Source organism: Callospermophilus lateralis, chromosome 13 (assembly GCF_048772815.1).
Source record: "Callospermophilus lateralis isolate mCalLat2 chromosome 13, mCalLat2.hap1, whole genome shotgun sequence".
Lineage (NCBI taxonomy): Eukaryota > Metazoa > Chordata > Mammalia > Rodentia > Sciuridae > Callospermophilus > Callospermophilus lateralis.
This window is the reverse complement of record NC_135317.1, coordinates 82,613,320-82,641,041: the sequence shown is the minus strand read 5'-3', so window position 1 is coordinate 82,641,041 and position 27,722 is coordinate 82,613,320. Positions and strand designations below refer to the sequence as shown.

Here is a 27,722-nt window from a genome sequence, read left to right as displayed (position 1 = left end):
AACTTAGAATTCCACTCCTGAGAGCCATGGAATAGCAGTGCAAGAACTGATGAGATCACCATATAATCTTACTGTAATAGCCACCATACTGCAGTAATGCTCCCCACAAATTGTATGCTTTATGAAAACATATGAGAAATAACCATATCTATTAGAAATTCTTTCTCTAAGAGTGAGTTTAGGTATTAGTGTGGAAATGAATAAAGCTGTCAGTAGAGCTCTCCTTTCTAAGTGTTGGATAGGTAGCAGAGGATGGGTGGCAATTTTGGTCAAGCAGCATGCAGGCATGGAGGTCAATGGATGGGGCTCCTTGGGAATGCCCATAGCAATGGCCACATCTGGATTGGCAAAAGCAGAGTCTGCAAGTCCACCATTCTCCCCTAAATTCTTCCAACTCTGAGGAAGATTAGCATTTCTTTCCGATTCTTCAGTCAAATCATATGCTCACACAATATACTACTCAATTTGTTGAAAGAGCAATTTATTTTTCTCTTTGCAAAACTCCTTTTAAAGGAGTTTACAAAAGTTAAACTGAACAACAACACAATCTTTACCTATAATATGATTTTTGAAAGCAAAGTATAAACTTCTCTTAATAAGTATTATAGCCATGAAAGTTGAGGTTTAGGCTAGCAAAGGGGAAGAGGACCTTTAAAATATCTCTCGCAGTGTGATTATTTGTCATCATAATGTATTTAGATGTGTACCAAAGAGTCTTGATTTTTTTAAAAAATACTTTTAGGTGTAGATGGACACAATACCTTTATTTTATTTACTTTATTTCATGTGGTGCAGAGGATAGAACCCAGTGCCTCACACATGCTAAACAAGTGCTCCACTGCTGAGTCAGCCCTTAATATTGTTTTTGTTGCAATTGTGTTTAGTGACTATTTTATAGAACTAGCTCATTACTTTGTAACATTTGGGGTTTGATATCAGAACATGGTACTAGGCAAACTCTCCATTGTTTTAACCTAACTAGATAGACTTTATAGTTCATGAAGTTAAAAAAACAAAAATGTGAACCAGCTTTCCCCCAAAATGACTAGAGAAGCTCTATTCTTCAAAACAATAATAATAATAATAATAATAATAATAATAATAATAATTTACATTCTTTTCTTTTTTATTACAGTTGCTACTACACCTGGACCAACATGTGGTAAGTTTGTTTACTTAGAGGTAACCTACATCAGTGTGGAATATCACTTTAAATATTTTCTTCTTTATTCCAAGATTTGAAGAAGAACCCCCCAGCTCTAATTTCACATGAATGACTAGCCCCAGATCTAGAAAGCCAGGATTCCTCAGAGGCAAGATGGTTAGATTTCACATTCAGCCCTGGTTTTGATATCCGGGATTGTAAAGTTAGACAACTTTGATGAAGCCTCTTAACTACAGTTAATTATTTGTAAAATGAAATGATAGCAAGTTAACTTTGGAATGGGGCAAAGATAATAATATGTGAGTAATATTTTCAAAATATATTAAGAAAGAAAGAAGAAAAACAAGTCCATTTCTGATCCCCTCATCTCTGTCTTGCCAGGCCAGGGGATAGCTCAGTACACACATATGGAAACAGGATGTCCATTCTTCTCTCATTTTCTTCCTCTTGTCCCAGCAGAAGCAAAGTCTTTATAGTCAGGTTCATCCTTACATTTCCTTCTAAATCTCACCACTGAAGCCACTACCTTCAGTAGCTTTCTATAGGCTGATCTTTATACTAAGTGTATACATTTGTTTCATGCATTTGTTTAGGTAATGCAACCTTTTATGTTCAGGTTTCTGTGCAACTCTCCCCAGGTATCATCCTCTACTTACACTCTTCTCTTCAGTAAGACAAAACTACTTTTGCAAACACACATGCTCCTGCCTTTGTGTCTCCTCCTGCTCTTTCTCTATACTTTCAGTCCCACTCCATCCATATTCTCTGGCCCCTGTATTTGGTACTGTATCTTCCATTCATATTTTAAAACACAAACAGAGTCATCTTTTCTGGAAATTCTCCACTCTCCCTCCAATATGAATAGATATCTCTCTCTTTGCTCACAGATTAGTATTGCTTAATCTTATTACAGACTTTTGCTTGTCTCCTGCAATTGAATCTGTGTTTATCTCCACATTGAACTCTACATTTCTAAAAGTTGATTATGTCTGACTTGCGTTTGTATTTCTAGAGTTTGGCACAGTCTCTTAAACATAACAAGGTCTTAAGAATTTTTGTGAAATAAAAACAAGTGAATAGATTGATATTTGTTAAAAAGATAGTTTTACAGTCAGTGGAAATTGTTGACATTAAATTAAAGTGTTTAGAAGGTGTTTGTTATTATAAAAAAAATTAAATCAAGGATTGAATGAGGGCATATGGTCTATGAATAATTAACATTCCACATATTGGGAGAAACAATGATAAGACTATAATTTATAACCACATTTTAGAAAACAAGGGAAATTATAAATTAGAAGAAATTTGTCAGATTTGTGCCTTAATTCAACAAGTAATTATTGAGCTCTTACTAATAACAGATATTATGTATTGACCTGAATTTATGTCAGTGTTCAAAATAAACTAATTGTGGTTTTCATGGAATTTATAGCCCCATTAGGAAGATAGAGATTAACACAATAACCATCCAAATATAAATTTATAAGTTGGAGTCCTTGATAAGTAAAGTAAAGGGAACTATTAAAAAGTGGTATGGAGGCCCCTGATGTATTTCTTCTGTTTTATTTTTTTATGTTTGTGGGGATATTTTGTTTGTAATTTGACATTTTAAAAAATATATATTAAGGAATTTGTATTTAATGTAGTTTTATTTATTATTTATAAAAGGTAATTCTTACTTTTATTTTCTTTCAGAGGAAAAATACAAGGACATCTCTGTGAATTATAAATATGACAAGTCTAATAAATTATTTGTGGCAGAGCTGAATGTTAAAGATAATGTGTCATGTAACCTTCAAGAATGTGAACCAATATTGCAAAATCTACAGGGATGTTACAATGGTGAATTGAAAATATCACATTCTTCATGTATTGCTCCACCTAAAGTGTTAAAATTAGATGTACCACCAGGTAAATACCAATTTATTTCTATTTGTATATTTATTAACACAGCACCGTTTGCATATGTATTCTAGTGGTCCCAGGAACTAGTCTGATCAGAGAACAGGGCTGAGGGAATTCAAGTAGACAATGACTGAATTGTATGTTCCCCTAACCCAGGAAAAATGATGAAGTCATACAAGCCTTCTCTTCATATCCTGGATCACCGCTTCTGCTTCTTTTACAAAGAGATCATGTAACTTAAATATGATTTATTCCACTACCTGATTATTTATGTTTTCTCTTATTTAAAGTTATTATATATGTATATATTATATAGGCACGTATCTTTTATACACACACATATTTAAGTTAAGGATTTGATGTGTATGGGAAGAACCAAAATAATTTCACAGTAGAGTTTCGTTACATTAGGACATCAAGCTAATTTTGTGAACTACACCACTGCTGGGAAAGAGAAATGACCTAAGGTGACAAGCAGACTCCAGTAAAGTATTTCTTAGCAAAATACATTTGAAAGAGTGATTGAAAGACTGAATAGTTACCTAAAAATTCTTTTGTCATTTAGTAAAGTGAAGATTATTGAGCAATTTATTAACATTTGAATATGTTACAATCTGATGCTTTAAGAAAAAATCCATTGAATTCATTCGTTTTCCAAAAACTACTGAAATAAAAAATCACTAAATAGGGAAATTGACAATATTTAAAAATGCCTTCCCCAAGATGGAAAACTCGAATATTTTGTGCAATAATAGTCCTAGTAAATGTCAAAGAGTTCACAGAAAAACGAACATACCAATAAGAAAGCAAATGACATCTTTTAAAATGTGCAAAACTGAAATTTTATCTAGATATTTTTCACCCTTTATTTTTAAACGTAACATAAATTCTAAATGAAACCCTACTGAAGTGTATGGTGTTCAAAAAATAATAAATACTGTTTTCCATAAAGAATGATAAAAGTTTGAAGTGATACATATAACTACCCTTACATTATCATTACACAACACATACATGTATCAAAACATCACATTGTACATCACAAATTAGTACCAATTATGTGTTAATTAAAAATAAAGGCAAACCAATAATAATAATAATAATAATAAACTAAATAATCAGGAAGCACCAAACCCTGAAGGTTAGCAGGCTTTTTCAAAAGCTATACATATGCTTATCAAATCTTTCTTTCTTTTTTTTTTTTACATTTGAATCAAATGGGGTATAATTACTCCTTTTTCTGAGTGTACAGGTTGCTGAATCACATTGGTCATACAATCACATATATACATACAGCAATAATAATGCCTATTTTATTCTGCTGCCCTTCCTATCTCCCCTCTCCTCCCCTCCCCTCCCATCATTTCTCTCTACCCAATCTAATGTGACACACTTCTTTTTTTTTTTTCCCTCACATAACCATACATGTAATCTGTATAATGATGAGGGTCTCTTTCCATCTTCCATACAATTTCCCTTCTCCCTCCCTTTCCCTCCCACCTCTCTTCCCTATCTAGAAGTAATTTTCTTCTCATGCTCTTCATCTCTACCCCATTTTGAGTCACCTCCTTTATATCAGAGAAGACATTCGGCATTTGTTTTTTTGGGATTGGTTAACTTCACTTAGCATAATCTGCTCTAATGCCATCCATTTCCCTGAAAATGCCATGATCTTATTATTTTTTAGTGCTGAGTAATATTCTATAGTGTATAAATGCCACATTTTTTTATCCATTCATCCTTTGAAGGACATCTAGGTTGGCTTCACAGTCTAGCTATTGTGAATTGTGCTGCTATAAACATTGATTTGGCTGTGTCTCTGTAGTATGTTGTTTTTAGGTCTTTTGAGTATAGTCTGAGAAGAGGAATAGCTAGGTCAAATGGTATTTCCATTCCTAGTTTTCCAAGGAATCTCCATACTGCTTTCCAAATTGGCTGCCCCAATTTGTAGTCCCACCAACAATGTATGAGTGTACCTTTTTCCCCGGAAATCTCACCAGCACTTGTTGTGGTTTGACTTCATAATGGCTACCATTCTTACTAGAGTGAGATGGTATCTTAGAGTGGTTTTAATTCGCATTTCTCTGATTGCTAGAGATGGTTAGCATTTTTTCATGTATTTGTTGATTGATTATATATCCTCTTCTGAGAACTGTCTGTTCAGGTCCTTGGCCCATTTGTTGATTGGGTTATTTGTTTTTTTGTTATTTAACCGAAAGAGATTAGAGCTCTATCTGATGTGTGAGAGGTAAAAACTTGTTCTCAGAATGCAGGCTCCTTATTCACTTCACATATTATTTCTCTTGCTGAGAAAAAACTTTTTAATTTGAATTCATCCCATTTGTTGATTCTTGGTTTTAATTCTTGTGCTATAGGCATCGTATTAAGGAACTTGGGGCCTAACCCCATGTGATGGAGATTAGGGCCTACTTTTTCTTCTATTAGACACAGAGTCTCTGGTTTGATTCCTAAATCCTTGATCCATTTTGAGTTAAGTTTTGTGCATGGTGAGAGATAGGGACTCAATTTCATTTTGTTGTTTATGGATTTCCAGTTCTCCCAGCACCATTTGTTGAAGATGCTATTCTTCTCCAGTGCATGGTTTTAGCATCTTTGTCTAATATAAGGTAGTATAATTTTGTGGGTTGGTCTCTGTGTCCTCTATTCTGTACCATTGGTCTACCAGCCTGTTTTGGTGCCAGTACCATGCTGTTTTTGTTTCTATTGCTCTGTAGTATAGTTTAAAATCTGGTATAGTGGTACCACCTGTTTCACTCTTCCTTCTTAGAATTGATTTAGCTATTCTGGGTCACTTATTTTTCCAGATGAGTTTCATAATGACTTTTTGTATTTCTATGAGGAATGCCATTGGGATTTTGATCGGAATCATATGGAATCTGTAGAGTGCTTTTGGTAATATGGCCATTTTAATAATATTAATTCTGCCTATCCATGAGCAAGATATATTTTTCCATCTTCTAAGATCTTCTTCTATTTCTCTCTTTAGGGTTCTGTAGGTTTCATTGTATAGATCTTTCACCTCTTTTGTTAGGTTGATTCCCAAGTATTTTTTTTTTTTGAGGATATTGTGAATGGGGTAATTTTCCTCATTTCCATTTCATAGGATTTGTCACTGATATACAGGAATGCCTTTGATTTATGGATGTTGATTTTATATCCTGCCACTTTGCTGAATTCATTTACTAGTTCTAGAAGTTTCTTGGTAGAACCTTTTGGGTCTGCTAGGTATAGGATCATATCATCAGCAAATAGTGCGAATTTAAGTTCTTCTTTTCCTATAGTTATACATGTAATTTCTTTCGTCTGTCTAATTGCTCTGGCTAGTGCTTCCAGAACTACATTGAATAGAAGTGGTGAGAGAGGGCACCCCTGTCTTGTTCCTGATTTTAGAGGGAATGCCTTCAGTTTTTCTCTATTTAGAATGATGCTGGCCTGAGGCTTAGTGTAGATATTATTATTATTAATATTAATAATATTAATAATAATAAAACAACTAAATGATCAGGAAGCACCAAACCCTGAAGGTTATCATATACTTATCAAATTTTGACATGAATATAATTTTAGAGACTTTATTTGGGAAATAATACAGATTGTGAAGTGTTAATCAGGTCTATTTTTGTATTCTTGACAGATCTTGAAAAGTTTAAGTTAGTTAATTGCACACCAGAAGAAGTAGCAAATACTTCCATTTGTTTAAAATGGGAAGAAAAACCTGCTTGTGGTGAAGAGAAATTTGACTACAAATATCAATGTGGTAAGACTATAACATTGATCAGAAAATTTTTTAATGCTACAAAGTTTTTCTAGATACTGTTTAATTCTTTTTCTCCTCCTTCCCTGCCTATCTCTTGCCATTTATTTATTTATTTGGTTTATGGGATGTTTGAAGTCAAACAACTGTATTATTTATACTGCTCAAGTTCACAAAATGGAGACTCACCCTGTAAGGGTCATACTGACAAAGTAAAAGTTTATTAATTTAAATATTTTTCTTGGTAATTATTTGCTATATACCAGGCATTGTTGACGAGATTATACCCTGATAGATAGGAAAAACTGATAGGGGATTGTAAGATTCAAGAGTTTACTATGTCAGACTTCCATCAAGAAAGTTCACACAGAAGGTCAAGAATGCTTAATGATAATAATAGTTGTTATTATTATTGGAAAATAATTATAATGGCAAAACAGCAACTGCTTCTAGGCCCTTGGCACTAAGACCCTTACCAAACCATATTTGGCAAGAAGGTCAGTTGTGCACACACACACACACACACACACACACACACACATGTGCATACAGAGGATGGAGTGCAGCATCTGCTGTCATCATCATGTCAAGGGAAAGATGCCTGATACAGTGTAAGCAGTGTGAGCACAGCCAGAGCAAACGTGTGACAGATGGGCAATTAAAAAAGTGTCTGTCCAGGCAAAGGCTAACTAAGGTGCAATCTCAGTTCTGAACAGAGAATGCTGAGGCAAGGCCTCATTCCATCATTAAATGAGGGATACTCTCAAATGAAGTTATACTTGCTAAGTATTTCCTTAAAAGTTGAGTGTAGCAAAACCATTTTCAGGACCTTTGACTTACTATTTCAACCATTTGCATTGGTTTCCTAGCCAATTAATATATTATAGTATCATAAATATGGATTAAAAAAGAAAGTTAGATGTGATATATTTATGTACTCATATGCAATAATTATTTATTTCAGATAATTTGACATCTACTGAGAAAGAAGCACAATTTAAAGACCTTCTTCCGAAAAAAAACTATAGTTGTAAATCAGAAGTGTTGTATAATGGCAATTCATATACTAATGACAGTATATTTATTGAAACAGATTTTGGAAGTGAGTATGTTACCTATATTTATATGTAAAATTGCTTTCCCTTTTATGTTCTTGTACAGAAAGTAAGGGAATTTTAGAGAACAAATTTTTATCAATTTTTAAAGTTGAATTTGAAAATAAATTACATAAGGCCCTAACTTCTGTCAGTTTATTTACTTGTTTATTTTTTCTGTTTAAAGCTTTAATAAGATCATATTGGAAACAGAACTGAAATAAGTAAAATGTTTTGTTTTCTCACTTGTCATTTCATTTTCCCTTCTTTTAATAGCAAAATTCTCTGTTTTGTATATTTCTGTACCTTCTGCCCCTCTGTCAAAGCCTGCCTCTATGACAGAAGTAAAATGAGCAAAGAAACTCACAAAGCACAGTAGTATATCTAAGTATCGATTGCAAAATAGTTATTATTGTTATTAAAGTACTGGCAATATAAGTCATAATAAGATAATAATTCTTAATTAACAACTGAAGCATGAGATTATGAAAATTAATAGCATTTAGGAAAATGGGTGAAAAAGTGTTAAAATTTACATATTTATTTAGAACTATAAAGAGTCCAATTAAATTCAGAATTTTCTAGGAAAATGCATTTATTATTTGTCTGACAATTTATGAGTAACCACCATAAGGAAAGTAAAAGAGATGGGACTGCCAACAAGCAGTAGAAGAGAATTATGGAATGAAGAGTTCTATGTGTCACAGAAGGAAAGGGGGATATGGAGGAGCAAGAGGAGGAGGGGGAGGAAGAGCAAAAGAGGAGAAGGAAGAGCAAGAAGAGGCAGAGAACATAAGTAGAAAACCACAGAGAACATAAATGTCACAATAGATCAAAAGTTACAATAAAAAAATGAGTGCTTTGCACAGATACTCAGATTTGAGTAAAGACCAATTTGGGGGAAATTCTGTAGCATTAAAAATGTTAAAGTGATTTTATTGGAATTTTTTCACTTTGGTATATGTTGAATGAAAGTCAATAAAAAGTGCCTATGAAACAAATACAAAGATAACAAGGTTTAGAGTACATATTATTGAACAAGGGAACAAACAAAAATAGTAGGAATTCATTAATAAGTGTGAGTCCTGGCTTTTGAAAAGAATAATAAAATAGCTAATGTCTAGGAGAACAATCCTTCCTCCATGAATTGAATAAAACAATAAGAGTAAAAAGTATCGTAGAAATTCTGTTTTTTTAATGTAAGAAATTCTGTAAGTTAGAAAATAACCTTGTATCCAATTTGAAAAGTTAGATAAAATGTATAATTTTCTAAAGGCTCTTATACATGAGCATTTACTAGGATGAATTAGGAAATTAGAATTAAAACTATACTAAGTTATCTCTCTACTCACCTGTTTTCTTAATGGTCTGTTTAAAAAAAGAAAGAAAAGAAAAGAAATGGTTGCTTTATAGGGGATGAGTGTGTAGCTCAGTAGTATGTTTAGCATGTACATGTTTAGCATGTACAAAGTTCTATATTTAATTCACAACATCTGGAAAAATAAATAAAAATAAAAAGGTAGCTTTACCAGCAAGATCATCAAATATTCAAAAAACAGATAATTTTTATTCAAATACTCCACAGTATAGGGGAGGCATGAGAATGTCTCAACACCCTTTGATTATTCTTAGGATTTGGAATAGGCTTAGGATTAATGTAATGTGGGTATGAAACCTGGCCAGAGCTTAGACAACTGCAGTTCTGAATTTCCTTATTTCCTATGAAAATAGGAACTAAATAGTAAGTAGACAATTAGCAAAATGGATTAAAAATAATATGACATTATTCAGAGTTATCCCAGTAATACAGAAATATATATACAGAAATATATATATATATATATATATATATATATAGATAGATATAGATAGATATAGATATATACATATATATACACACATACATATATATGTACTTATAGAATATATATTATAGAATATATATTACAATAATATGTATGATATGTTATATAATATGTAATATATAATATATTATATATATTATATAAGTATATGTAAAATATATATATATATTTCTGTATTACTGATATATATGTGTGTGTGTGTGTGTGTGTGTGTGTGTGTGTGTGTGTGTACATGGTTTGTGGTGAGTGTTCAACTTCATTCTTTCTGCATGTGACCATCTAGTTGCCCTATCTGGTTGCCCAATTGCTGAAACATGTTCTTTCTCCCATTGGATAGTCTTGCTATTTTTGTCAAAACTTTGGTGAACATAATGACAAGTGTATATCTTGACTCTTAATTCTATTCATTGGTTTATATATTTATCTTTATACCAGTACTAGACACTTACTATTGCTTTGTGATAAGTTTTTGAAACCAGAAAGTAGAAGTCATTCAAATTCATTCTTCTTCCCCAAGATTTTTTGGAATATATGGCAGCCCTTGAAATTCCAGATGAATTTTAGGATCAACTAACAGTTTTTACAAATGATCTGCCTGAAATTCTGACAAGGATTGTGCTGAATCTAGACCAATTTGGGCCATATGGGTACATGATAGTTAGTCTTCTAGTCCATAAACTGATGTAGAGTATCTTTCCATTCATTTAGGTCTTTTAAAATTTATATCCAAAATGTTTTGTAGTCTGCAGATTTTGTATTTTTTGTTGAATTTATTCCTAATTTAAGTCTATTCCTGCTTATAATAGTATTGTTTTTTAAAATTTCATTTTCTGGGTATTCATTGATAATATATAGAAATAAAATAGATTTTACTCTATTAATTTTGCAATATGCCACTTTGCTAAACTTATTTATTAATTGTAATATTTTCAAGTTTTTGATGGAACCTACTAAAGTGATTCTGAATTCTGTATGGAAGCAATGGCTGAGGACTAATGGCTGAGGAAGCAATGGCTGAGGAATGCCTAAATGCAGCTCTCCCTATAATCTCCCAAAATAATATAAACTACAGGAAGAGCAAATAAAACTACATAAAAACTATACCCTTAGCATTCTAGAAAAATATAATACTTTTGCATATTAAGAACTAAAATCATTAGTCTTTATAAATCATTGTATTAAAATAGGAATCTTAGAAAACTATATTTATATTTAAGAAAAGGCATAAGTATTTCTGTTGTGAAAAGGGTATCATTATAGAAAAAAAAACTCTCTAAACAAACACAAAAATTCACTCAATATGGTCTGTAGATCTAAAAGCTTAAACTATAAAAAAATCCAACTAAAGACATAGGAGAATATCTTTGTGTCTTTAGTCTAGGCAAAGCTTTCCAAGGCATAAAAAAATCAAGAATCATTAAAAAAAATTGATAAGCTGAGCTTCATCAAAATTGAACATTTCTCCCCTTTGAATGAAGAGATTAAAGGAAATAAAAAAATCAAGCCATACATTGTAAGGAAGTATCTACAATTGATGTTTTTCAACAAAGGAAGATTTTTTCCAGAATGTATAGAGAGTTCTTTGAACTATGAAATATGACATCAAATACGACAGTTAAAAATGGGCAAACAGCCAGGCACCATGGCACATGCCTGTAATCCCAGAGGCTTGGGAGGCTGAGAAAAGAGGATTGTGAGTTCAAAGCCCAACTCAGCAACTTAGCGAGGCCCTAAGCAATTCAGTGAGGCCCTGTCTCTAAATAAAATATAAAAAGGGCTGAGGGTGTGTCTCAGTGGTTTAGTGCCCCTGAGTTCAATCCTGGTACCAAAAAAGAAAAGAAAAGAAAAAGGAAAAAGAAAAGCAAATGTTTTAAACATACATTTGGCAAAAATAAATATACAAAATTGCCTAATACACACGTAAAACAATGATCAAAATCATTAACCATCTGCAAAATGCAAATTGAAGCAATAAGGTGAATATGATAGTTTACATCCACTAAAATTAAAAATACTGGCAATAGTAACTATTGGTGAGGATGTGAAGTAATAATGACCCTTCAACATCACTTTAGATATTTACCAAAGAGGGAAAAATATATCCACAAAACAAAGCAGATTCATTCAGAGTAGCCCAAAATCTAGAAATAACTCAAATATCATCTACTGCTGAATTATAGATAAATGTGACATACCTTTACAATGATATAAATACTGCTTGTATTAGTCACCTTTTCATCCTAGAAGGAAATATTAATGTATAAATAGAAAAGGTTTATTTAGATCATGATTCTGGAAGTTCTTTTCCAAGATTGGGTGACCCCAGGCTTTGGGCCTCTAGTGAGGACAATGGATGGCAATCATGGGGAGTGCATCCTTGAGCAAACTGCTCACCTTGTGCGCCATGAAGCAAAAAGAGAAGAGGAAGAGACTGGGGTTCCTCAATTCCATTCAAGGGTATGCCTTCAATGACTTAAGAACCTCCTATTAGATTCTATCTCCTAAAGGTTCCACCACTTCCCAGTAGCACACTTTAGGAACCAACCTTTAACGCATGGTCATGGAGGACATTCATTATCTGAACCACAGCATGACCAATGAGTATTAAAGAAATCAGTAGCCACTGACATATGCACCAACAAGAATAAACCTCCAGAACGTTATGTTACATGAAATATGTGGGATGTAAAATATTACTTACTGTTTAATTTTATTTGTATGAAATTGATAATAAGACACATTTAATATATAGTAACAGAAAGCAGATCAGAAGGTGTGTAGGCTGGGCAGTGGAGCTGGGTTGACTGAGAAGAGGCACAAAAGAACTTTTTGAGATGATAGAAGTACTCTACATCTTGATGATGGTGTGGGTTATGTGGATGTATACATTCATTGTAATGTGTCAAGCTGTACCTCAAGTGGATGCATGTCAACATAAATTATGCCTCAGAAATTTCATTTAAACATCTATAATATTCTTTATCTCAGGTTTTAATAACTAGTTACTGGAAGCAATAAGTGCTATTCAAATACTTACTGTTAAATTTATCAGTGCTAAAAAGTTGATATTCCTGACACAGCAAGTTCTAGAAATTTCAAGGTATCTTGACAATGACATGTATGAGAGGAAAAGGGCATTCTTGGGTATCTTCAGGTCAATGGAATGCTTAAGTTTCACAAGGCCACCCTGAAGAGACACTTAGCCTGTTCATTAATTCTAAAGCAAATTTAATAAACTCCAATTTTGTTCTTTAAATTTCATTGCTAATTCACAATTAAATATGGCTATTAATATTGCACAGTGGTTATATAAAGAATGATTGTTCTGTGTCTTATTCTTCATATTACCTATTCTTATTCTTTAAACAGTTCCAGAAATGCCTCAGAATCTTTCTTGCCATGGTGAAAGTTACGAAAAAGGAGTAATTAGCTGGAAATCCCCAGAAAGTGGGTTCACTCCCAGTGGATTTGTTCTTTGTCATAAGCTCAATTCAGGTAATTTATATAGAATTAAATTCTATATCAAGAAAGAGAAATAAAGAATTTAAAAGTATTAGATGTATGAAGAGAGCCAGTGAACCATAGAGCTTCAAGCATAGAGACTGTGAGAGTATCCTATTTGCCTTGATTTTAGAATTGCTTCCATTCCTGAACACAGAACATCTCCAATATTGGCTTATTTTTCATGATGTGTCTTTGTTCCAATCTTTGCACTCCAAAGCTTGGATGAAGAAAATCTCTAACAGACATTACTTATATCTGTCTTGTAAATGTTATGTAATTGACTCATACTGTTTCAAAATCATTATTCAAGTCCCTAAACAAGCCAACCAAAAGCAAACACCTTCCAAAACTTATTCCAGTGGCTGTACACAAAATATTGTCTGTCCATCTATAAAGCTGGTGTAGGATTGGAAGGGATAGAAGAGGAAGTTGGACAAGATCATGTGTGCCCTTTTCTCCAAAACTGTATGCTAGTAGCTAAATCCAGCCTTCACTCTAGAACATGCACTACCTTTGCCTAAAGCACCTTTGGATTCAGGACACAGTCTATTCTTTCCATAGCAAAACCCACCATCCTCCTCACAGGTGTGTTCTGCTTTGTTTTCTCATTCATCTCAAACCCGTGCCATAATGAGATCCTCTCTCACTGTATCCAAGACAAAGAGAGCTGGTAGGATCATAATATTTTGGAAGTAGTTGTTAACCTCTCTTGTTATTTCAAATAAAATCACTATTAAAAATCCACAGGAATAAAGTCTTTCAGATTTACAGTTCATATAACTTTTTAATCATAGATTGTATTTTATTGTTTCATAATTTGTTTCAGGGACTCTGAAAGCCAGGAATTAAAATGTGAGGAAAAATGTAAATGGTATTTATTTAGTTTCCTTGGTTTATCGGGTATTTTTATAATGTTCTGCTTAAACCATTTTGTCCCATCATTCCAGATGTGGAATACTGGTAAAAACTTAAATATAGCGTACAGTCTACAATATAATTATATTATAATGTCAAGACTCTAATAACAATTATATTAATTAATATAATAATATATAAACTCTAGGTTATAATTTCCAGTCTATTTTAATGTACCAGTGCGAGTTTTGTTGAAGTATTCACAGAATTGGAAACATTGGACTTAATGGGTTAAAGATTTCATCCAGTATCCTAATAATGACTCTGAGAAGGAAGGCATATATATATATATATATATATATATATATATATATATATATTTTTTTTTTTTTTTTTCATGGTTCATATGATGAAACTGAGGCCAACAGAACTTAAGATAAATGTTCAACAGCTTAGGCTGTACTCTTTCTGCCATTGCGTTGTTCATGATTTTAAACATTTTAGGGAACTACACTATTGTGTCATTAACTTAATGATGCCAACTGAATAAAAATTCCTCAGTAGTGGGAAAGAGTACTTCTAAATTTACTGCATTCAGAGGAGTATTTTTAAGCCTTATTGAAATCAATGTGAACTCTACAAAATACCAATAATATAGCTGGAAATTATTTTATGGATTGCTTTTTATTAAAGGAAAAAATACAGCTTTTTTTTTTTTTGACAGTACAAAATCCCTTGAGTAGCAACATGGTGACATGATTTGAAACAGTGTTTAAGAAATGCTTTAAAGTAGTCCAAGTCAGGAAATTGATAGCACATTTCCTGAGATCTTTCTGAAAAAGAAAGCACAAGCAGAGAACTTAGTATATTTCTGGGAATTTTCAGTGCAACACACATGACTCCGAGACAGGACATGTCTCAGTTGCTTCACTTTTTAAAAAATTTGTTCTAATTAGTTACACGATAGTAGAATGCAATTTGACATATCATACATAAATGGGAGTATAATTTCTCATTCTTATGTTATACATGATGTAGAGTTTTCCTAATTGTGTAATCATATACACATACAGGATCATAATGTTCAATTCATTCTATTATCCTTCCTCGCCCCATATCTCTTTCCCTCCCTTCACTCCCCCTGTCTAATCCAAAGTACTTCTATTCTTCCCTAGCCCCCTTTATTGTGACTTAGTATAGCATATCAGAGAAAACATTTGGCCTTTGTTTCTTTGGGATTGACTTATTTTGCTTAGCATTATATTCTCTAGCTACATCCATTTACTGGCAAATGCCATAATTTCATTCTTCTTTAAGGCCGAATAATATTCTATTGTGTATGTATACCACATTCTCTTTATCTATTCATGTGTTGAAGGGCACATAGTTTGGTTCCATCATTTAGCTATTGTGAATTGAGCTGCTATAAACATTGGTGTACCTGCATCACTGTAGTATGCTGATTTTAAGTCCTTTGGGTATGTGCCAAGGAGTGGAATAGTTGGATCAAATGGTGGTTCCATTCCAAGTTTTCTGAGGAATCTCCATATTGCTTTCAAGATTGGTTGCACCAACTTGCAGTCCCACCAGCAATGTAATCATTCTAGAATAGCTACGATATCTCACTATTGGGAATCCCATGGTGTTGTCTAGATATTACAACTTCCACTTTACAAATAAGTGACTAAGATAAGACATAAGCATATACTGCATCTTTGAAACACACATTGCTTCTACAAGCCCAATGGCACATCCAGAGAATGGAGGCACTCAAGAAAAAGTCAAGCTTTGTCCTGCTACGGTTACTTGTCCCCTCTTCTACCCCAGTTGGCATGTGAAATGGCAAAGAATGGAGAATGGACTCTGAGATCTCAAGCTTGATTTCACGTTGGCTTCATTCTTCCTTTCCACTGAAGTCATGGACAGATTGTTGGATCTCTCTGTGGCTCGGTTTTCTCATCTGTAAAATCAGATGATACTACATATAGGGTCAAAGAGATGATTAAACTAATTGATTCATATATATTGTCTAAAAATTATGTGCCGGACATTTTGGCACATGGAACAAGTGCTTGCTTTATTTTTCTTTATCATTATCAGTTTTATCATTATCATTTTAGCTACTATGCAATAACATGCTAATTCTCCTATCTTCATTTAACCCATCCTTTCTTATGTCATTTGTCTAATAAAAAAATGTCAGTGACTTTCGGAGAAGATGATGGCCAACGTGTCATGAAGGAGTTTTTCTTCCTGTCCAGGAGAATCCAAGCCATCCTAAAACTTACAATCTCGAGTGATTAGTAAATAACAAAGCACAAATACTCAGAAATATATTTAGGAAGCAAAGCCCCTGATAGATCTAGTCCATTTGGGTTCTGGAACTAGACAAAAGACAAAATGGCTCTGGTAGTTTACTTAAGGGGGTCCATCAAAGCAGAGATAAGGTTTCAAGGGCAAAGTCTTGCTTCCTGATGTCTTGCATTCAGTAGGTTGATTGACATTTTGTCAGGTCACACCCATCTCAGATGCTGTGTGGGATCTTTGGCAGAGCTTGAGGGGAAAGTTCACCTACATCAGGTCGTGGGGGGATGCCACCAGAAGTTCCCAATGCCAGACTTACGCCCTCGCAAGGCTACTGCATGCAACAGTCCACACACAGCCCATGGACAGCTAATGACACATGCCTAGTGATGTTTTTCATTTGACAAATGCTAACTCTTCTGCCTGAATGTTAAGATACTTCAATGAGACCCAATTTCTCAGATGTGTCCCTGACTTAGTCAGGCTTGTCCCTAAACTGAAAACATTCCTTCTTTGACTTATAGCATCTTCTTTTCTCCCTTAAGCCACTCAGTTTCACTCATCTTTGAATGAAGAACTCAGATTCCAATACTAGAGTGAAGCTTTCCCTCAGTCTCATGGATCCCATGGATTCCTATAGTTCTTAATGTAGTATGATAGAGCAGACCTAGTTATTGATGATCAAATGATGTCTGCAGTGAAGGTTCATAATGGTAGCTCAGGTTAATGTTCAACATTTGGAGGCTAAGAATTGGAAAAGGTTTGATAAAAAAGTATTCCAATTTACAACTTTTATAGTTGTCTTGGGAATAAAAGAGAATACCTTCACAAATGTATCTGGGATTTTAAATATATCATGTACTAAAATCAATCATATGAAACCATCATTTTTGAATATTTGAGTTTATTTATAAAAATTGAATTGTTCAATAATATTTTCTGAGCATTATATGTACATCTGAGCATTAAGGATATACTTATTTCTCATTAATTTGAGTCTGCTTGGAATTACATGGAAACCAAATGAAAAATATGGTGATCGTGACTTTTAAGAACTTTGCTAAATTTTTCTTTTCTTTTCTTTTCCTAAGGAGAAAAATGTGCCACTCTGGATATGAACCAAAGGAAATATGATTTGAGAAATTTGAAACCCTTTCAAAAATATAGTGTATCATTATACGCCTTTGTCATTGCAAAAATACAACGTAATGGAACTGCTATTCAGTGTGAATTTCAAACCCAAGCGGGATGTAAGTTCCAGACTTTTTTTAATTTTTGATAATATCATTTTATTTTCAAAAATATGTGTGTTATATATATGTTTATATATATATATATATATATATATATATATATATATATATATATAATTTGTTTTTATTAGTTATACATGACAATAGAATGTATTTATGTACTTTGATATGTCATACATAGGTGGGATATAATTTCTCATTTTTCTGAGTGTACATGTTGCAGAATCATATTGGTCATGTAGTCACATAAGTACATACAGTAATAATGTCTGTTTCATTCTACTATCTTTCCTATCCCTATATCCCCTCCTCTCCTCTCCCATCACTTCTCTCTACCTAATCTAAGATAATGCTATTCTTCCCTAGTGCCCCTACTGTGCCTTATTGTGAATTAGCATCTGCATATTAGAGAAAACATTTGGCTTTTGGTTTTATTGGATTGGCTTATTTCACTTAGCATTATATTCTTCAACTCCAACCATTTACTGGCAAATTCCATAATTTTACTCTTCTTTAAAGCTGAGTAATATTCCATTGAGCATATATACCACATTTTCTTTATCCATTCATCTATTGAGGGACACCTAGGCTGGTTCCATAGTCTAGCTATTGTGAATTGAGCTGCTATAAACATTAATGTGGCTGTGTCACTATAGTATGCTGATTTTAAGTCCTTTGGGTATAAACCAAGGAGTGGGATTAAATGGTGGTTCCATTCCCAATTTTCTGAGGAATCTCCATAGTGCTTTCCATAGTGGTTGCACCAATTTACAGACTCACCAGCAATTTACCAGTGTCCTTTTTTCAAAATCCCAATGATATTCTTCATAGAATTAGAAAAAGCAATAGTGAAATTTATTTGGATAAATTTATTTGGATAAGCAATCCTTAGCAAGGAAAGTATGGTATTGTTTAAGGTCTGGAAGAAGCATCCTGCATCACAATGGTACCTTAAACTGTACTACAGAGCTATAGCAATAAAAACGGCATGGTATTGGCACCAAAATAGACTTGTAGACCAGTGGTGCAGAATAGAGAACACAGAGACAAATCCACATAAATATGGTTATGTCATACTAGACAAAGGCAACAAAAACATTCACTGGAGAAAAGATAGTCTGTTTAACAAATGGTGCTAGCAAAACTAGAAATCCATATGTAGAAAAATGAAATTAAACCATTATCTCTCACCCTGAATAAAAATCAACTCAAAGTGAATCAAAGACTTAGGCACTAGAACAGAGACTCTGTGCCTAATAGAAGAAAAACTAGGACCAAATCTTCACCACATTGGCCTAGGATCTGTCTTCCTTAATAAGACTCCTAAAGCACAAAAGTAAAATCAAGAATTAATAAATGGGATGGATTCAAATTAAAAAGCTTTTTCTCAGCAAAGGGAACAATTAATAAAATCAGGAGAGAGCCTACAGATTGGGAGAAAATCTTTACCACGTCCACCTCTCATAAGGCATTAATCTCTAGGATATATAAAGGACTCAACAAACACCAAAAAAACCCCAAATAACCCAATCAATAAATGGGCTCAGGAACTGAACAGACACTTCACAGGAGAAGAAATACAATTGATCAACAAATATATGAAAAAGTGTTCAACATCTCTAGCAATTAGAGAAATGCAAATCAAAACTACTCTAAGATTTCATCTCACTCCTATCTGAATGGCAATCATCAAGAATATAGGCAACAATAAATGTTGGCGAGATCCATGCTTTAATAGTTCTTTCCATGAATGAATGGCAAAGAGCATTCTATTCTATTATGCGTCCACCTTTATGCTTCATTTGGGAAACACATTGATCTAGCACATTTTTTAACATCTAGAGTTTATTACAATTTTAAACAAAAATAATTTAAAATAATTAAAAAAACTGCTATCCTAAGTTCTCTCTTCTCTTTAGACACAGTCATAGAATAGCAGGAATAATGCGTCAGTGAGATTTGTAATATTTTAGGCAACTGAACACCTAACCAACTGCAATAAAAATGTATTCTTTTTTGTCGTCTTTACTATGTAGACTATTAACTGCAATCAGAGACCTAGCAATGTTTTACAAAGCATTATATCAACCTCTGTTCACCTGATAAAACACATGAAACACAATGCTTTTTAGCAGTTTTCTTCTTTATGTCACACTGATCTACATACTATGTTATTTTTCATCATATTTTTCATTTGAGATTTTGGGGGACATTTGGCTATTGCCATCTATATAATGTCTCCATAGTTTCCAGGCCCCAAGATAGATCCGCCCCTAATTACTAACTTCCATGAGGGACAGGAAGAAGAAATGACCCTGAGTAAGGCAGTGTTGGAAGCTTCAGAGAGTTTATTGGATGCCACATTGGTGAAAAAATTTCCCTTTTTAGGGTTTATTCTCCCTGTCATTGAGGTTCTGACTTTAAAAGGCCAAATTTATGCCTCTGTTGTCTCCCGGAGTTTCTGTGATATCACAGAAAGCAAACACAATCTGTTGCTTGCTCTTGAAGAACCAAGCCACTGTTCAGCAGGATTCAAGAATTCAAGAATTTGGGGAAAATTCAAGAATTTGGGGAAAGGATGGTTGTAAGGAGAGGTAGGCCTTGGAGGTTTCTGGATCACCATCATTTCTCCTCCCTCCTCCTTCCCTCACCCTCTGCTCTTTTCCTATTCTTTAATTCCACATACTTTCCTTCAGGGACTGCATACATCTCACGATTTGAAATACAACCTACTTGTTCATACTCACTGAATGAACAGGTGATTTGTTTTTAAATGTTTGGCTCCAGCTTTTTAAATTTATGTACTATTATAATCCCAAGATAACATTTAAGCTATTTTATACTATATACAATATCCAGTAATTTAAACATGTACTTATTAAATGATTAAAATAACAAATCTCTTTTTGTCTTTGATAGATCCAACCGAGGTCCAGAGATTGAATGTCACCCAGACGGGAGACAACAGTTTTTCTGTCAAATGTACACAACCTAAAGAGATTAATGGCCCCAACAATGGAAGCTACCACTTGGAAGTCAAAACTGGAGGTAGTCTCATGGAAAAGAAAGACAAAAAATGTGAATTCTATTTACATGATCTTTACTATTCAACAGAATATGAGTTGAAGGTAAGATCATGCTTTCTATAATAATAATAGTACCAATATATATTTTAGCAATTACTATCTAGTACTTGAATAGCATTCAGATCAGTGATCATATGAACTCTGATGTCTAATGGAATCACACTGAAGGAGTTTCAAAAATTTGACTCCAATCTTTTTATCCCTGGAACTATTAACTATGGCTTAACGGAAATGTTTTGTTCAACTTCAAAATGATTTGATTATATGGAAGTTAGTGCTCATGTGTCAAGAAGTGCTGTCCTTTCTGTGCAACACATTATTACTTAGCCAATTTTCTTCTTGACCCTTTTCTTTTTATTAATGTGAATTTTTCAACTGCAAAATTTTATGCACATGGAGGTTAGAAAATGCTAAAAACAAAATTTCAGACAATATTAGTGAGCATCAAAAACTTTAAAATATTCATAATCTCAATGTGTAGATCATAGTTTATGAATATACTTTGAAAATGTACAATGCACATTTCTTTTTTTTTCCTTTCTTATTTGTTTGTTTGTGTGTGTGTGTATGTATTACTGGGGACTGAGTCTGGGGATGCTCTACCACTGAGCGACTACATCCCCATCCCTTTTTACTTTTTATTTTGAGACAGGATATAAATTGCCTGGGCTGGCCTTTCATTCCTTCTGCCTTGCCCTCCTGAGCAGCTGAGATTACAGGTGTGGTCCACCGTGTCCCACTCCTGTAATGCACATTTTTAATCATTTAACAAGTATAATGTCAACATCCTGAATACAGTTTAGTGAACCATATTTTTCTATTTTATTTAGAGACAAGGTTTCACTGAGTTCTTAGTGACTTGCATTTGCTGAGACTGGCTTGAACTCATGATTCTCCTGTCTCAGTGTCACACGCCCAGCAAACCATATTTTTCATATGTCATTATATCATGCTCATCTTTCCATGTTAAATATTTTACTACTATGTAATTTTTAATATATGCTTAAATTCTATTACATGATTTATCCTATTCCACTAACTGTATGTTGATCTCTAATATAGACACATCCTGTAAACACACTTACTGGTAATAGCAAAATCTTTGAATGTCTTTAATAATTTCTGTTTGATAAACTTCATGAAATAGATTGGTTGAGTCCAAAGAAATTTACATATATTTTAAGATTTGTTTGGACACATATCACCGTTTTTTTATATTAATGTATGAAATGACTGTCTCTTGAGAGTCTCGCCTATACTTTTGCATTTAGCATGTAGAATAAGGTATTTGTATCTCTTTCTGTTTTAATGAGGATTTTTACTTTCTGTTAAGATTACATATAGTTTTGTTATTGTCCTTATGATAACATATCTTCACCTCATTTGTCCACTTTTTGGGGTAATTTCTTTGTATATTAAATGATGTTAAACTCTATGTCATGTGTGCTGTTAATTTTGTTTTTAGTTTATACTTTACATTTTAATTTTCTTCACAGCCCTTAGAGTCTTATGCAATTTTATGTTTATACAGATACATCACTTTTATTCCTGTTAAATGGAAATTTCTACAATTAACTAATAAGAAGTTGATCATTGGCTTCATAACTTTTGTCACTTGAAGTATATTTTTATATTGATAATCTTTTTTTGGTTATTTTTATCCAGAAACATAAGTTGGAGTTTTATCAAAGTAATTTTTAAGGCACAAAATGTTCTTTGCCATTCAGTCGTGGAAAGAAATATTAAAGCATGGAACTTATCTCCTGCTTGGGTTTGAAATTCACACTTTGTAGCACTTCCATTATGTTGTGATACCATGGTGTGATTTGTTTACATGATGAATTACAGTGGGAGGTCTAATGCTACACCATCGTCATATTCCAAGGGAGGTGGGAATCTCTCCTTTGTCATTGTATATTATTCTTCTAAAATATTACAGATCAATTGCTTAATATTTTATAGTCTTTATGAATGGATTTTCCTAAAGTGGATCCCATTCAGTAAGCAAAGAGAGAGAGTATTGGCACAGCTGCGGGCATGCACTGATCTTGTTGCAGCTATATATAAAAGTTATGCTAAGGGATAAAACGCCCTTGAGATATTTTCCCTTTTTCTGTTTTATGATTTTTTTATAGTATAGGAATAATTTGTTCTCTGAAAAATTTATTTAAATATATTTACTACAAAAAAATTCTTTGAGAACCACTTATGGATTCTTTTAATATGATTATTCTTTTCTGATTTTTATAACCTTTTTGAGTGAGTGTACCGATATTTTTTCAAGAATCGTCCATCTAAAAGGAACATGTTGTTGTTACCATAATAACATCGTACATTCACGGGCATTTTCCATTGCCTTGTTAGTGCCCACCAAACTCCTGGCATGCTGGTCTTAGTTTCTCAAATGCACCAAAGTTTTATTCTCTGTAAGCTCCTTATGCCATGTTCTTCTCTCGTCTTAGAATTATCTTCTCCCACTCTTCAAGTATTATAAATTATTCTGGATATAGGTGAACATCATATTAACATATAATCTTACTATCCAAATCCCTTTCTGCACTCTGCAAAAGGCTACCTTTTGTTTTCTTCTTTGCACTTATCTTAACTTGTTTTCATGTTTATTTCTGTCTCTACTACCACATTTACACCTCCGTGAGGGAGCAATTATATTAGCTTTACTTAGTTTTGTTAACAAATTAATAGCAATGTTTTTATTATTCTTAATTTTTATTTTTATTGTTCATATATTCATTTTGGGGTTCTTCTGGTAGGTTTTGTATCAAAAGTATTTATTCCCCCACCATTATATATCTTTTCTTTTCTGTTATTTTAAAAGAGATTAAGACTATGAATTGTCCCTTGGTAAGTTTTTGACTGTGTTCAAAACTTATGTCTATATTGTTTGTCACTAATTTCTGATCCCTGCATAAAAAATATAATGAATGAATGCTTAAATTAGAGTATTCTGATTTCTACTAATTTCTAAAGAATCTGTGATTGCAAGTTTTTAATTAAGAGACTGTTTCTACATTTTTGGTGCTTGCATTTTTTTATTATTGGTAATTATCAGTTATAATAGATAATTGAATTTTGTGCTCCCTGCCTTTAGAATTGATAGAATTTTTTTTACAGCTCAATATATGATAAATGTGAATGTACTATGAATACTGGGAAATCATCTAACTTTCTATAGAATCAAAGGCTGGTTATATATTTGCCATATTAAACATTTACCATTAATCCCTTTTGAGGCATTATTACAATCTATTTTACTTGAGATTTTATTGTGCCAAGATTATCATTACTTCTTACTCTTTCAGTTTCCCTGTACATCTTCATTGTTTATTTGTACTGAATATTATAAGATATAGGTGTTTGTGTTAGTTATGCCTCTACTCTATATTTTACACTGTATTCATTTATCCTTAAAAAGTAAGTGCATTTTGGGGCTGGGGATGTGGCTCAAGCGGTAGAGCGCTCGCCTGGCATGCATGTGGCTCAGGTTCAATCCTCAGCACCACATACAAACAAAGATGTTGTGTCCGCCGAAAACTCACTCACTCACTCTCTCTCTCTCTCTCTCTCTCTCTCTAAAAAAAAAAAAAAGTAAGTGCATTTTATGTGCAACTCTTATTAATAGCATATGGTTAAATTTCCCTTTTTAAAATAAAATGTGAAGATATTAGCATTCTGATGGTAATTTTAATGCTAAAATATGAACCTTTTGATGTATTAGATTTTATTTCTTCAGCCATTTTTATTTATATCACTGATTATAAGTTATTATCATTGCTAAAAATAAGGTAAGATTTCTTTCTATCTTTTTGACTGCCTTTTCAAAAATGTTTGACAACATTTTTGAAATGATCTTCATTTTGGCATGATCTTCAAGTTTCAACTTTAAAGCATATTAGCATATTTTAAACAAAAATAAACAGCTTTATACATTTACATTGAAAAACTAAATTATTTTCTTTTTTATTACTGACATTTAGGTCTACTTCAACAATGGAATACATTCTGGAAATCCTGTTACTAAGCATCATTCAACATCTTGTAAGTTTATTCTATCTTACAAAAATATATTGTTTTGCAATCAAACTTACATTTAATTTTTGAATGATTAAATTAGACATTTAAATAAATAATATAATATCTTAAGTTATCAGGGTAAATACATATAGGTAAACATCATATTCAAATGCAATATCATAAATTCAAACTAGAAAATGCAATTAAAGGATTATTGCTTTCTTAAAATAATCTGTAAGATGAATTATTGACTAAGAATATTAAATTATGATAATGTTTGTTACATTTATGCATGCTAATAACTTTGTCCTGTGTGCAGTTTTAGAGATTGTGGCCTTTTTTTTTTTCTTCTGTTCTTTATTCTGTCCCTTAAACATGGCTTTTCAGAAGTGGGCCTTAGATTCACATCTCTCCTGATTTGTCTAATTGAAGATAAGCATTCCCTAATAACAATATCTCTGTTTAAATATTTATAGTAAATATTGTAATTAAAGTAAAGGTGCACATGGAACAAATCCCTCAAATAAATTTTATTATATAATAATAATAATAATAACAACAACAACAGCTATATGTCACATTATCTGCCCGGTGTTTACCTCTCCAGAATAACCACTTTGACTATATGTCTATTTGCAGTTTTTCTTATAATTTCCATCATATATCAGCAAATAATATTGTGAACTCTTTATCTAGAGTGACTAACTCAATAAACGTTTGCCTGTTTTCTGTCCTGTGGTTACCTTCCACCGTGTATGTTCTCCTCACATTTGAGACTCAGATATTCTGAGTGATTGGTCTCTTTCCTGTTCATCAGGTTAGTTGGTGACTTCCTCTGCTTTCTTTTCTAATTTCCAAATGCAAAATTTCTATGCCTTTTATTTACCTTTGTCTGTCATCCTCTCTGCCGTTATGGATGGATGCATTTCGCAGAGTTCCTGGAAAGAAGGTAGAAAATTTGTGTTTAGACTCCACAGAATATATCTGAAGATTTGGCTTTTTTTTTAAATAAATAAGTTTATCAAAGCCAGTCCGATGCTACTTAATATTTTTGTAGAACCCATTATAATTAACTATAATGGATCAGAATACTATTTGTATTCACTTGATGCAATTTCTTGCAAAATCTCACTTTGAGTTTTTCTACTTTGCTAGCAACATGGTTTCAAATAAATAAATTACTTGAGGAAGATGAGATTTGATTGTATTCTGATGACATGTTATCCACAACTGGCAACAATATCAATATCATGTATGTGGCATATACATACACATATGTATATAAAGATGTTATGCACACATGTATGTACATATGTCATGTGTGTATGTATGTGTGGATGTATGCATGCCACTAACCCCTGGTCAGGATTGACATTTTTAGGGAAGGGAATTTGAGATATAGACAGGACCAGAAACATTTTGGGTCACTTTAAAAGTCTATTCTAATAAGAACTTTCTTAAAAACATTCAATATAATCCACTCATATTTATATTCATCTATCTAACCATTTTTAGATGTGAAGCTAGTATAAATAACCTTTTAAAGAGAATAAAAATAACACCTATTTTATTGACAAGAAAACTTAAGACCTTCACTAACCATATACTATATAGATTCCTTCTCCTTCCTACCACCCCACTGACTTTTTGTCCAGTGTCTATTTCCCCCTGTGAGAATGCAGATATTTTTGGAACTGGTACTTTGCCTGCCTTATGTTGTAGTATTTTCATATTGACAGACTTTATCATTTTTACACTACTTTTCTATTTGCTTATTGATTTTGTTTATTATTTAATTAACTCTTTCCTCACGAGAAAGAATTGTCCATGAGAACAGGTATCTTTGTTTTGTCTTCTGAAATATCTCTTTAGAATTTTAAGTTTTAAGTTAAACTTATTTTTAGTAGGTGCATTAAAACATAAAAAAATTATATATAATTGGGTACCATTCATATATGTACACATTGGATAATGAAAAATCAGGTGAAACATCTACTTGTAACACATTTATTATATATTTATACTTGAAAACTTTAAAAATCTTTTCTTCTAGCTCTTTGAAATGTGCAGTTATTATGATCTCTAGCCATGCTACTGTGCAATATAGCACATATAATTCTTGCTCCTGTGTAACTGTAACCTAGTACCCATTGATAAACCACTCCTCAGCCCACCCTCCCTCCTGTTCCCTAACCTCTGGTCATTACCAATCTGCTCTCAACTTTCATGAGACTAGTTTTTTATTAGATTCTATGTATGAATGAGATCATGTACGTCTTATCTTTCTGGGCCTGTTTTATTTCATTTAACATAATGACCTCCTGTTCCATCCATGCTGTCACAAATGATGAGGTTTCACGCTTCTTATGGATGATCATACCCTATTGTGCCAAGGTACCACGCTTTATCCACTCATCAATTGATGGAGGCTCTGATTCTTTCTATTTCTTGGCTGTTGTGAATAGCACTGCTATAAACATGGGAGTTTTCTAAGCACACTGTTTTTATTTCTTTTGGAAATATATACCCAGTAATGGGTTTGTGCTATCATACAGTAGTTCCAGTTTTAATTTTTTGAGGAACCTGCATCTCATTTTCCATGAATCTTCTAATTCACATTCCTATTCCTATTGCAAGGGATTTCTGTCCTCCACATCCTCCCAGAACCCGTCATCTTTAGTATTTTTAACAATATCCATTACCATTGGAGTGAGGTGATATCTCATTGTGGTTTTCATCACATTTCTCTCGTAATTTGTTTTGTTAAGCTTTTTTTTCATACACATTTTAATCATTTATATGTCTTCCTTTGAGAAATATCCATATGTTGCCCATTTTAAATAAGATTATTCATTTCTAATTTTTTTCTACTGAGTTTTTGGAG

At 32.8% G+C, this 27,722-nt stretch overlaps 1 protein-coding gene across 1 annotated transcript in view; it reads left to right on the top strand.

Annotated features, from left to right (window-relative positions):
• Ptprc (protein tyrosine phosphatase receptor type C) overlaps nucleotides 1–27,722 on the top strand; it is a 120,962-nt gene that overhangs the window by 60,016 nt on the left and 33,224 nt on the right. The window contains exons 7-14 of the mRNA XM_076872930.1: nucleotides 1,136–1,162; nucleotides 2,861–3,076; nucleotides 6,726–6,848; nucleotides 7,810–7,947; nucleotides 13,174–13,299; nucleotides 17,559–17,717; nucleotides 20,640–20,848; nucleotides 24,802–24,862. Coding sequence (XP_076729045.1) covers nucleotides 1,136–1,162; nucleotides 2,861–3,076; nucleotides 6,726–6,848; nucleotides 7,810–7,947; nucleotides 13,174–13,299; nucleotides 17,559–17,717; nucleotides 20,640–20,848; nucleotides 24,802–24,862 — 1,059 coding nt within the window. The remainder of the gene's footprint in view (nucleotides 1–1,135; nucleotides 1,163–2,860; nucleotides 3,077–6,725; nucleotides 6,849–7,809; nucleotides 7,948–13,173; nucleotides 13,300–17,558; nucleotides 17,718–20,639; nucleotides 20,849–24,801; nucleotides 24,863–27,722) is intronic.